Raw genomic sequence first — 13,785 nt, forward strand, 5'->3', positions numbered from 1 at the left:
TCTGATACTTGGAGGGATGAAATATCATGGAGGGTGGGTGCGTCCTGGGACAGTTCATTTAATTAAATAAACATATTTGTACTAAAGCGGTTTCTTCTTGGAGCTGTGACTCAGTTGTAGGCGCCTTTGTTTATTGTTTTCAGCCATGCAGTCGCGTGTTTGTTTTTCTATGGCTGTGTCGTCAGCGAGAAGTCGTTTGCTGACGGCGGCGGATTCACGTGCTGAAGTGGCCATGGCGGCGGATCCGGGCATGGAGGGCTACATTACTAAATGAACGTGGTATATGCGGTGGTGTGGGCGGTCACACTCGGGCGGCTGTATTACCTAGCGTGCACACTTTACCTCAGGTTTAGTGTAGAGGTTGTAGCCATAGTAAAGTTTTCATTTAATTAAATAAACATATTTGTACTAAAGCGGTTTCTTTGTTGTGGACACCCTCGTTCATTCTTTTTATCCATACGGGCTCGTTTACAGGTTGTAGCCATGCGGGCTTGTGTTTGTATTTAGTTGAGCTCTATAATGTGTTACTGTAATACTGTAATGTGATTCAAATATGCTGTGTAGTCTGGACGTCTGTGGATTCCGTACTGTAATACTGTAATGTGATTAACATATGCGCTGAATTGTTTCGTTTTTGTTTTCTCCGTGGCTGTGTCGTTAGCTATGGGCTTGGATTTGTATTTCCGTTACTTGAGCTGTTTTGTTTTTCAGCCGTGACTCCTTTGCCTGGGAGCTGTTTCGTGCGCTTCATTTGTCTAGCGGGTGTGTTTTCTGTGGCTGTGTCGTTAGCTATGGGCGGGCTCGTTGCAGTGCGGCAGTGCACGTGCGCTTCGATGCACCCTGCGTCCATAACCTTCGGTTAGTAATATGGATGAGATATGCTCCAAGTAAGAGGAATCGCAAGGCCACCTTTGGTAAGTACCACCTCACATTTCCAGGTCGTTAGCTCTGACTCAGTAGGCCACACACTCACAAACCTCATCCCATTGGATGGCAACAACTGTGACGTCTCCTACGTTATGTAGATATCCATATATGGACATAATGAGACACAGCTGAGGCTGTGCATAATGACAAAATGCATTATTTGAAGCAGGAGCAAACAATGTAAATAGTTTCCTTTAAATGTGTAGGTGGGGTAGGGATGGTGGATGGTGTCCAGAGTTTTTATATGATTTACTGTTTCGTGTGCAATAAAATTGTTCTGAACCTGGATCCCCATTTGGAGAGGTTTTAGGTGGTGGAGGGGCACCCATGGTGCCAAATTTTGAAACTATTTATTTCTTTGTGTTATCAACATGAATGTTTAGAGAGGTACAGCTGACATGTCTAGGGACAACTCAGAGGTGAAAAAACTGCTCTGGTATTACTTGTACATGAGATACACTGTATCAAAAAAAAACAAAAATTAGAAAATATTACTGTGAGTGCCTGCTTTTTTACGTAGTTTACCAGCAGTTTCTAAGTAAAGGAATGTTTACATTTGATACAAACTCAGATTCTATCACATTTGAGAAGTTGTCTGTGAGGTTTTACTGAAAACTTTGCTGTGCTGCCTTTATATTTAAATAATAAGCTTTTATTTTGGGGCCCCCACAGGTGGAGATTTCTGAAAAAAAAGCCTCCAGGGTGTAAGGAGTTTTTAAATGGCTGAATTTCACAACAACAGTTCTTTCTTAAAACAACATTGAGATGCTCTTTGGAAATATGTACGTAAATTAAAGACACAGGTTAATAATCAAAAACGAGTCTAACTTGAAAAACTGAAGTTTTAGAACTTTTCTTAATGATGACTGCTTGGTGCCATAAGTTCCTTTATTAAAGGCCACATTGGGCTAGTTATGTTTTTTTAACACTTAATAAATATGCTTCATTATAGAATTCAGTTTCATGTGGCAAATTAATATATGTGCCATGATTGTGAAAAAAATAACTTTAACTTTAAACGTAACAAATTTACCCTTTAATCTCAAAAACTTCTTGTAAATTACATAAATGTACTGTACATATAAAATTTGTAAATAAAATATATATGCACATAAGTATGCATGTGTAAAAAACTATATCATAGATTTTTAAATAATATTTTAAAATATATGTTTGCAAGGGTAGCATGGCACTGCAGTTGGCACTGCAGTCTCATATATCAAACATTCAGAGCTTGAATCCCTTTCTAAGTCAATGTGTATATAAAATTTGCATGTTCTTCCATTATGTGCTTGGGTGTGTGTCTGGGCATTTCATTTTTTCAACATCATCCCAAAGATTTAAAGAAACTGAATCTGGTCTCATGTGGATGCGTTAAGTGCTTCCTGATTTTGAGAGGTACCCCTCCAGAATTTTAGATTTAGGTTGTGTTTTTTTTTTTTTTTGCCATGTAACCAATGCTTGCTAATTTATTTATTTATTTAGGTTTTCTGGTTATTTCATATTGTACCCTCATTATCAAAGGGCTTAATGCTGTATAAGAACTTATAAGAAATTAAGAAAAGTTTATTTGAGAAAAGGTCACAATGTGACTCTGACAGACAAAGGGTCCTATGTAAGAGTCTCTGTGTGCATCCCAATTACTAATGCAATATTCACACATTCATTTGTGCAGAACCACTTTCCAACTTGGAAGGTAGCTATGATAACAGAAACGAAACATCACCATATGCATACATATCCACCTATCAGTCTATTCAAGAAATTATTTACTTTTTTTTTCAGTTCATGATTTGCAGTCCTTTTCAAAATCTAACGTTTTTTTTTTTCCTCATTTGGGAATTTATGGGAAGAGTAACTTTTGTATAAGTGTAAATACCATATTTTGTTCTATACGTTTTTCATCTCTTTAAGTCCACAAATGACCTAGTGCAGGACAAATTATTCAAATCACTAAATAAAGCTTAATGGTTCACTACACTTTAAAACTGTTTTGCAAAGGTATATACTAAGTAGAAGAATCAAACTTGTATAAGACATGGAAATCGTTAATCCATTACAAGAGATATTGGTTAGATTTTGACCCTTTTTTGAATGTTACTAGAATTCTTACTTGTTCAGAAAATCATAAATGGTACTGGCACCGCAAGTACAAAAAATGTAGTAACAAATACATCACTAGTGTACAACAATCTATAAGAAAAACAACAATGGTTCGTATTAACACATTTTCAATATATAACAAAAGGCAAATAAGTTTACCTGCAAAAGACCTTCTTCAGCAATTAAATCATTCGACATGGGACTCCTTGCTTCAGTTTCATTTGGATCCATTCCCACTGTACTCTGTATCACAGGTTTTATATATTTAAATTCACTTTTTCCTGAATCCGTTGTGAGGCAGACTTCATAATTATAGACGTGACAAAGAGTCCCAGTGGCCCCCACTTCTGCATAACGGGGCGGGTAATAAGGAATAACAGGGAGAGTCCCATTAGGGCATTCATTGAAAAGTTTCGATTGTCTCCATTTGTGAAATTTTAAAAATATAAGAACTATAAGGAAAATAACAAAAAGTAAAGAGACGATCACCAAGGAGAGCACTAAATAAAACTTAATGTCTCCATTACTGTTTTTCTCTTGTGTAAAATCATTGAATTCCGAAATCGCCAGTGCAAAGTTATCAGTGACTGCAACATTGACATTGACTGTCGCTGAATGCGAAGGCTGCCCGCTGTCCTCTACTAGAACACTTATCCTCTGCTTTGTAGAATCCTTTTCCGTAATTTGTCTAAGAGTTCTTATTTCTCCATTATGTAAGCCCACCTCAAAAAGCGTCTGATCAGTAGCTTTGAGGATTTTGTAAGAAAGCCAAGCATTCTGTCCAGAGTCTTTATCAACAGCCACAACTTTAGTAACCAGATAGCCAATATCTGCAGAACGAGGTATGAATTCAGCGACCGGTGACCCTTTATTCAAAAGTGGATATAAAATCTCTGGGTGATTGTCGTTTTGGTCCTGAACATAAACATTTATTATTACAGAAGAACTGAGGGGTGGAGACCCTCTGTCTTTAGCTGTCACAGAGACTTGAAAATGATTCAGTTCTTCATAATCGAATGCACGCACAGCATAGAGGACACCTTCGTCTGAATTAATAGACACAAATGATGAAACTGAGATGTTATTAATTCCTGTTTCTGCAATGAAATAAGAAATTCTACTGTTGAGGCCTGAGTCGTCATCCTTTGCTCTAACCGAGAAAAACGAAGACCCTGGTGCGTTATTTTCCGTGATGTATGTTTTATATTGCTCCTTTTCGAATTTTGGAGCATTATCGTTGACATCACTAACCTGCAGTGTGATTATCTGAGTGGCTGAAAGTGAAGGCTCTCCTTCGTCTTTAACTACAATAGTAATGTTGTACTGCGGCACATTCTCGCGATCTAAAAAGCCATCCGTTTGTAATGTATAAAAGTCATTTAAAGACGAAGTCAGTTTAAATGGAATATTATTATTATTAATAACAAAACAATTAACCTTTCCATTTTTTCCAGAATCTTTATCTTGCACGTTAAAAATTGCTATCACTGACCCAGGTAAAGAGTCTTCAGAGATCTGACTTGAGACTGACATGAGATTAATTAAAGGAGCATTGTCATTTGCGTCAGTTATTTCAATTATAACCTTACTAGAACTTACAAGACCACCAATGTCTTTGGCATCCACTGTCATTTCATACACCTTAGTACTTTCATAATCTATATGGCCAATGACTGTAATCTCCCCTGAATCTGGATTAATTTCAAATAAACCTTGTGCATTATCTGGGACGTGGGCGAAAAAATACTTAAAATTTCCATTTGTGTCTTTGTCGGCGTCATTTGCGTTAACGCTTGTCAGAACAGAACCTGTCAACGAATCCTCTCTGACTGAAGCTTTATACACCCGCTGAGTAAAAACAGGAGCATTGTCATTGACGTCGAGAACCACAATTCTAATTTCTGTTGTTCCAGACCGCTGAGGCTCACCTCCATCAACCGCTTTTAAAACCAGAACATGCTCTTCTTGTGTTTCTCTATCCAAAGGCGTTTCTAACAATAGATTCACAGAGGTGCTTTCATCAGATTGCGTCTCTATCTTTAATTTAAAATGATCATTTGGTGTGAGTGTGTACGATTTCAAGCTGTTTACACCCACGTCACTGTCTACAGCATTCGGCAGAGAAAACATTGCTCCTGGAGGAGAGAATTCACTAATTTCTAACTGAATATTATTTTTTGAAAAAACCGGATTATTGTCGTTTATATCAATGATATCAATCGTAACTCTATGAAATTGTATGGGATTTTCAAGTATAATTTGAAAACGCAATAAACAGGGGACTATTTTACCGCAAATGTGCTCTCTGTCGATTCTGTCTTTAACAACTAGAATCCCTTTATTTACATTTAGCTCTACGTATTCGGTGCCCCCATCGGTATATATATGAGCTTTGCCAGTTTTCAGTCTCTGATGATCTAATCCCAAATCTTTAGCAATATTACCTATGAAAGCACCTCTCGCCTGTTCCTCTGGAATAGAATAACGGACCTCTGCAGTAACTAGAAATAAGTACGCTGTAAAAACAAATAAGATCGGTACCTGCGTAATGAATGTCCAGGGTAGCATTTTATTCCAAAGGATGTTAGAAAAACGAAGCGAGTTCCTTCATTAAAGATGATCAGTGGCGTTAGGTGCTGTTGGAAATCGATTATAGCATGTCGAAGAAAACACAAACATACTGTGTATCCAAATATCTATGCAAATTGTTCCTAATTTTTATATCCAGTGCATGTCTTTGTATTCCGTCTTTGTGTATGGCGAGGCCCTTCTGTCTGTGTGATACTGAAGCTGTGGCAGGGGAGGTGCTGCTGCATTTCTGCTTCATGAAAATCACCTCGTTGATCAACAGCGGCACTCGCAGTCCAAGTACAAAAATGCAGAATATAGAAACATTATAAATAGTCTTCTAATTGATATTTGGTTAATACATAATTTTTAAAATACACTTGCATTCATAAATGAACACAACAATTAAGAGTGCTTACAGGTTCTTAAAAATCACCATTTGCAAATGTACTTGTTATATTGAGTAAATAATCAATTATTATTTCACAAACAGTATATGAACGTTTGCTATCTTAGAAAGATTTAAGGTATTTTTATTTTTTAAAATATTAACTGCAGAACAATATATCACAAAGGCATGTATAAGGTAATGTAACACTTAGTTTCTTTTCATTCGCTTATCACTGCATCAGTTAAAAGTCTATAATAGTTTAATTTATTAAGAAAGCATTGTCCATTATACTCACTGATAAAATAAAAAATTATTGTATTTCAACTCCACATTTTCTTTAATACCCCACTAAACTGAAATCCTCAAATAATTTGATACATGACATTTAAGTTTGTTTAGAAAATGCTAGGACATCAATAGAGGATGGCTAAAAGTGTGCTTCAGGTAAGTAAAGAATAATATTTAAAAATATTACAGGCATAACCTTGGCAGAACGTTTTGTTAGGGTAAAGTGTGCATACTAAAAACATTGACTAAACCCTATCATAAGGGGTTTAATAATTATATATCATTAAAATATAACTTTAAAAACACATTTGTATGGCTCAATCACATAAACAACCAAATGTGGCAAATTTCATAATCACACTTTACCTGACATGCACATTCTTTCAGGTGTGATCAAAACCTGAAACCCCACACATTATAGAAGGAGATGAATGGTCTGCCATCCCAATGCAGATACCATCTACATGAAACAATAAGAATGCTCCATCCACTAGGCAGCAGAGTTAACCCCTCTGCCACCATGACACTATGTCACCATTTTACAATCAAAATCTGTATAATGCCTTTCGTGGAGTATACACTCTACTAAGCAAAGAATTCCCAATGTGAGATATTAAATAAATCATCATTTTTAAACAATGAAGGCTTACGTAAAATTGTATTATGTAATGGGAGAACTTTTCACAAGGCATGAAACAACTCTACATGGGATGCTAGTTTATTGCAGAACACAGCAAACACACAAAAACCCACATCCCTCACACAAGACCAATTCTGTTTTCTCAGCTGTGCTAAATATGCTCATGTGTACAATACATGAGAGAAAACCCTCAAAGCGCAAGAAGTGTCACACCACACCATGAAATGACCAGGCCAGAGTTTGAACACAGGTCACTTCAAGCATTCATCCAGCAGGACTAACTTACTGCTATGCAGTACTTCTTCATAGAACCATAGAACCATACTTCTTTCAGTAGAACCATGCAAAAAAATCATCAGTAATATTACAGTTGATTATTTTTTGTATAGTAAAGTTCATTATGTTTTCTTTTATACAATTCTGTACAAAGTCCTAAAAATATACAGAGGTGAGATGAGGGGTACATAAGGAAACAAATGTTGAGGGTGCACTCACTAGGCGAGAAGAAAAGAGGAAAGCCAAAGATGAAGTTTATGGATGTGGTTAGGAAGGACAGGAAGACAGTCAGTGTGGCAAGAAATAATGTCAAAGACAGGGGACAGATGGAGATGGATGATCCGTTGTGACAACCCCTAAATGGGAGCAGCCAAAACAAGAAGAAGAAGACTGTGCAAGGCAAATTTAATGCTTGTCAAACAACTCTGGACAATCCATCAAGAATATTGTTAAACTCATTTATTTTGTATTTAGTGCCTTTGAAAATGAGAAATAAGACATTTCCAGATATAAGAAGAAAAATATTTCACACATTCTTTTTTAGGATTGTGTCATTGTGGCAGTAATCAAGAGAAACATTACTTCATTAAGTTATGTTCACTCATTCTTGAGTTCTTCTGCAGTCTACAAATCTGTAAGCATTTCACTTTTTGTGAGTCTGAATAACAAATACAGTATATATATCTTTATTTATAATAAGCTACCTTGGCTCTTTGTTTGTCTGTCCAGGATATGAAATCACCTGTAGCTTGCAAACCGTTTGACCTATTGACCTGAAATTTAGTACACATATACTACGTGTGGTCTACTATCAGCTTTTGAGGTGATGATTGACCTTGATGGTTATTCCTCTTTTTATTTTTATTTTATTTTATTTTAGAATCAACTCTCGGCAGCGGCCAGCAGGATGGCCATGCGATGCATTTGTAAGGGCGCCGTTCTCATCCCAACCACCTTCGCCACCACTTCCCCTACCTCTTCATATCTTAAAGCATTCTTGAGGCAGATTGAAGACTGAAGTGTCAGCTTAAGTGATAAATTAAAGAAAATGTACTAAGTAATTGCAACACAAACACTGACCTAATCAGTTTTAACGTGAAAAGATGCCAAGAAAAGAAGAGAAGAAGCTGGCTGCTAGGGTGGAGAAAAGAAAAGTAGAGCTGCTCAGGAAGCAGCAAGGGCATCAACCTCTGAGCAAATGAATGCTAAATGTACAGAGAAAGAGCATAAAAACTATAAGTCAAGTATATTCACTGCACGTTACCATGCAGTCCTCCGTTACTGGTCTTTATATATAATATGCTACCGTGGCTGTTCATTTGTCTGTCCAGGATTTTAAATCACCTGTAGCTTGCAAACTGTTTGAGCTATTGACCTGAAATTTGGTACACATATACTCTGTAACATCTACTATCCACTTTCAGGGTAATGATTGACCTCCAAGGTTATTCCTTTTTTATTTTTATTTTATTGTAGAATCAATTCTCGGCAGCGGGCAGCAGAGTGGCCGTGTGGCACATGTGTAATGGGCCCCATTCTCATCCCTACCACCTTCTCCATCACTTCCTCTACCTCTTCATATCTTAAATCATTCTTGAGATAGATTGAAGACTTAAGTCCCAGCTTAAGTGAAAAAATTAAAGAAAACGTACTAAGTAATTGCAATACAAACACTGACTTAATCAGTTTTAACGTGACAAGATGCCGACGAAAGAAGAGAAGAAGTGAGTCGCTAGGGTGGAGAAAAGAAGAGCTGCTCAGGAAGCAGCAAGCACATCAACCTCTGAGCTAACGAATGGTAAATGTGCAGAGAAAGAAGATGAAAATGATACTGATATATAAATATATCATATACTGTATATATATATATATATACTGTATATATATATATATATATATATATATATATATATATATATATATATATATATATATATATATATTTGCAGTTGGAGATCCACAAAGGGGGAAAAAACGAATCACATATCATAAAATAGTTTTATTCCTGAGCTTTCAACCCCTATCAGGGGTCTTCATCAGAGGATAATGCTTAGACTTACAAGAACCCCCAAACACACCCCCCCCCACACACACACCCAATACTGAATGTGTTGCTATATATTGCCTTTGATTCTTGTAAGTCTAAGCATTATCCTCTGATGAAGACCCCTGATGGGGTTGAAAGCTCAGGAATAAAACTATTTTATGATACGTGATTCGTTTTTTCTCCCTTTGTGGATCTCCAACTGCAAATATGCAAACCGTATCACAGACCTTCTCTTCCATATATATATATATATATGTGTGTGTGTGTGTGTGTGTGTGTGTGTGTGTGTGTGTGTGTGTGTGTGTGTGTGTGTTAAAATATGTTAACGTTTTGGCAAAAAGACTATTTCAAACTGAATTGTGCTAACTTCAGTACGAGGTAAATAGAGTTAAAGGCTGAATTGGTAACAGAACAGTCACACTGAAAAATATATACTACAACTAAGCAGAACTAATTTGTAATTTATTTTCTTTTCTGTGAGCAAATTATTTATTTATTTTTTCAGAAATGTCCTGGAGTAAAATGGCAAACAGTAATAGGGGTATCTTGGTTAGCAGTGCTGCTTCAAATATTCACATTTGTGGTTAGGAAGCAATCAATTATGAAATGTAGAACAAGGTAAAATTAAAATCCAGCATTTTTAAACTTCTCATACGATTTCATATGAATTCTTTATTTCAAATTATGTAACTTTTTCTATAACCAATACTTGGAGAAAGTTCCCTATTTACTAGTAATATGAGAAATATGGCTCTTTTTTCCTTGAATCAATATTAGAACCTCCTATTCTTATGATTGCCATGTGTACAATTCACATTTAAGCAAAGTTTGAAATTCTAAACTTCACAACATATTTCTGTTTTAAGTAACATTTCTAGTTAATTATGTTCAATAAAAGTAATTCTTTGAAAAATATTTTTTCATTACAAGCATACAACAAAAAATGTTCATTGTACATTCTCCAGAAAAATAATACAAGCAAAATCATGGTATCATCCGAAACTGTTCTTTAAGACATTATTAGCAACATGAAGTCACTAAGTTGTTAAAAACACTCAAGAAAAACACTAATAAAATGAAGAGCCTTCATAAACAAACATTTCCTGAGATGAAACAGAAATCATAAATGAATGTTGGGATGTAAAACAAATCAACCGTAATAATATGCATACACATCTAACACAACTCCACACAGTGTTACACTGATAATTGTTGTTATTTCATATCCTGGTGTCACTACCGTTGTTCTTTTACAAGTCCAACATGTAGAAAACAACTAATTTCCTTCAAGAGCTACAGACAGCCAGAACGTTTTCCAGTTGAATTTTACGCAAAACATAATCTAAACAAATTGACCTTTATTATAGCCATATTTTCACTCACGTACACCTAACAAATTTAGAGTGTTGACTTAAGGCAGTGGTTCTCAAACTGTGGGGTGGGGCCACCTAGAGGGGTGCGAAGTAACAAAAAGGGGGGGGCACAAAGAAAATATGAAAAATACATCTATTGAAACCAAAACAAATTAACTTAAACTACATTCTGATACTAGAAAAATAAACATAGAGTTAGATAAATGTCAATAAAAGTTAAGTAGGTATAATAAAATATGATTCTATGACATATCACTAATTAAAAAAGAACAAATTGGTATTAGTCGGCTCCTTTCAAAAAATGTTAGGGGTGGGCGTGATTAAAACTGTTATGAAAACTCGGGTCACAAATACTTAAAGGTTAAGAAACGCTGACTTAAGGAAACTTTCGATGATCATGGAAATCAAGCAGTTGCATAAGCATAGAAAAACGAGCAGATCCCAGAGGTATGTTACTTTAATTAATGAACCTAAGTTTCCCTGTTGAAAATAAGTGGGTTTGTAAGTAAATATGCCTTTTTAGTGGTTTGTATTCCTCTTGGTGTTGGTTCTGACACATAATTCAACACTGCAAGATAGATGGATGGATAAAAACATATGATAGATGGCTGCTATGGTGGCTGTGATTAATGAGAATAAATACATCTACTGCTGAGTGGATTTGAATGCCTTTATGGAGTCTACATGTTCTCTCCAGGTCTGCATGGGAATAGTCTAAAGCAGTAATGTTTTCTGTCCAGATCCGAAATATGTGCATGCAATGTTAATTGGTCTAAGTTAATCCATGTTATTGAATGTGTTTATGACATGGTTGAATTACAAATGCATAAAGAATTTATGATGAATCATTTAAAAAAATAGCAAATTTGGGCTATTGAACTGCAGGGCCATCTTAACAGCATCAGGCCCCGGGCAAAGTGGTTTGCTGGGGCCCCTGTTTTGATAACAAAACAGAAACATACATAGGCATCAGAAATATTGTGTGCCCCTATGCTCCTGGGGCCCCTGGCCAGAGCCCATTGTGCCAATACGTTAAGATGGCCCTGAGCTGTACCAGTGCTTTTCTTCTTGAGTTACAGTTTGAAGCCTATCATATAAGTATGTAGTTAAAAGGCATAAAGATCACAAATTATGGTGTCTTTATTATTTATTTATTTTTGGTCTTTTACCATTTCTTCTGTTATTTCTGCCATGTCACCTTATACAAATTAAACTGTAAATGATGTAATGGAGTCATTGCTGTGTTTACATTTAGGTTTAAAAAATAATCTAAAATAACAATCAGTTCATTTAAACTGAAAGTGGCAAAATTCTACAAACTAAAATAGTTAACAAACCGATATCAGACTGTGCCAGAGAAATTCATTCTGAAAATCAGTAATGACCTAAGCAAGATATTCAGCAGTATAAGTAGGATTTGGAAAGCTTTTTATATGTATATACATTTTAATTGCAACTAAATCTGTGTTAGCATATCTCTCACTTTGAATAAGCATTTCTGCCTGAAAATATATTGCATTTAGAATCTTAATTAGTTGACTTCTTAAATGGATATTAATTCATTAATTCATCATCTAATTTAGGATATAATGGTTTTACATATTTAAAAGAGTAATCTACTTTGTACAAAGCCAAACGATGCATGACAGGCAGAAATATACAAGAACCAGTTATTTTTTACTGCTGTCTCATTTTCCAATATCTATTTCCTCATTTAACCAGAAGTAAACAAGTTGTCATAAAATAAGATGATACAAAGTCATACTGCTAAAAAAAATAATAATAACCCCGTGTTAGTCAGCAAATTGTACCATAATGAAGCTTACCTGCAAGAAATCTTCATCTTCAATTAAATTATTCGAGATGCGACCCCTTGCTTCATTTTCACTAGGATCTTTTTCCATAACACTCTGTGTCACAGGTTTTACATATTTAAATTCACTTTTTCCAGAATCTGTCGTGAGGCAGACCTCATAGTTATAGACATGACAAAGGGTCCCGGTGGCTCCGACTTCTGCATAACGGGGCGGGTAGTACGGAATAACAGGGAGAGTTCCATTTGAGCACTCATTGAAAAGTTTATTACTTCTCCACCTGTGCAATTTTAATGATATTAGAACAATAATGAACACGATAAAAATGAATGAGACTATTACTAAGGCGAGCACTAAATAAAACCTGATGTCACTGTCACTTCTCTCTTGCGCAAAATCACTGAATTCTGTGAACGCCATTGCTAAGTTATCAGTAATGGCAACATTGACATTGGCTGTAGCAGAGCGAGAGGGCTGTCCGCTGTCTTCTACTAAAATAGCTAGTCTTTGCTTTGAAGAATCTTTCTCCATAACTGGACGAAGGGTTCTTACTTCTCCATTATGTAAGCCCACTTCGAAAAGCGTCTGGTCGGTGGGTTTGACAAGTTTATAGGAAAGCCAAGCATTCTGTCCAGAGTCCTTGTCAACGGCCACAACCTTAGTAACCAGATAGCCAACATCTGCAGAACGAGGTATGAACTCAGCGACCGGTGACACTTTGCTCAGAACTGGATATAAAATCTCTGGATGATTGTCGTTTTGATCCTGAACATATATATCTATTATTACACTGGAACTCAGAGGCGGGGATCCTCTATCTTTTGCTGTAACAGAGACTTGAAAATGACTCAGCTGCTCAAAATCGAATGAACGCACGGCATAGAGGACACCTTCATCTGAATTAACAGACACGAATGATGAAACCGAGATGTTACTAATCCCTCTTTCTTCAATAAAGTAAGATATTCTACTGTTGAGGTCCGAGTCGTCATCTTTGGCTCTCACCGAAAAAAACGAAGACCCGGGAGCATTGTTTTCCATGATGTATGTTGTGTAATGTTGCTTTTCAAATTTTGGAACATTATCGTTAACATCACTAATCTGCAGTGTGATTGAATGTGTGGCTGAAAGTGGAGGCTGTCCTTCATCTTTAGCTACAATGGTAATATTATATTGCGACACTTTTTCGCGATCTAGAAAGCCATCTGTTTCTAAAGTATAAAAATTATTTAAAGATGACTTTAATTTAAATGGAATATTTTGACTAACCAGACAACTGACTTTACCATTTTTCCCAGAGTCTTTATCTTGCACGTTAATCATTGCTATCACTGTACCAGGTAAGGAGTCTTCGGAGA

At 36.0% G+C, this 13,785-nt stretch overlaps 2 protein-coding genes across 2 annotated transcripts in view; both read right to left on the bottom strand.

Annotated features, from left to right (window-relative positions):
* Nucleotides 1-5,967, bottom strand: part of LOC127529710 (protocadherin beta-3-like) — a 38,774-nt gene extending 32,807 nt beyond the window's left edge. Inside the window, exon 1 of the mRNA XM_051934287.1 lies at nt 3,201-5,967. Coding sequence (XP_051790247.1) covers nt 3,201-5,598 — 2,398 coding nt within the window. The 5' untranslated portion in view covers nt 5,599-5,967. The remainder of the gene's footprint in view (nt 1-3,200) is intronic.
* Nucleotides 5,968-12,406: 6,439 nt separating this feature from the next.
* LOC114660356 (protocadherin gamma-A8-like) overlaps nt 12,407-13,785 on the bottom strand; it is a 2,433-nt gene continuing 1,054 nt past the window's right edge. Inside the window, exon 1 of the mRNA XM_051934288.1 lies at nt 12,407-13,785. This exon is cut by the window's right edge and continues 1,054 nt beyond it. Within this exon, the coding sequence (XP_051790248.1) occupies nt 12,407-13,785 (1,379 nt within the window).

The sequence above is a fragment of the Erpetoichthys calabaricus genome, chromosome 11, assembly GCF_900747795.2.
Source record: "Erpetoichthys calabaricus chromosome 11, fErpCal1.3, whole genome shotgun sequence".
Taxonomy (NCBI): domain Eukaryota; kingdom Metazoa; phylum Chordata; class Cladistia; order Polypteriformes; family Polypteridae; genus Erpetoichthys; species Erpetoichthys calabaricus.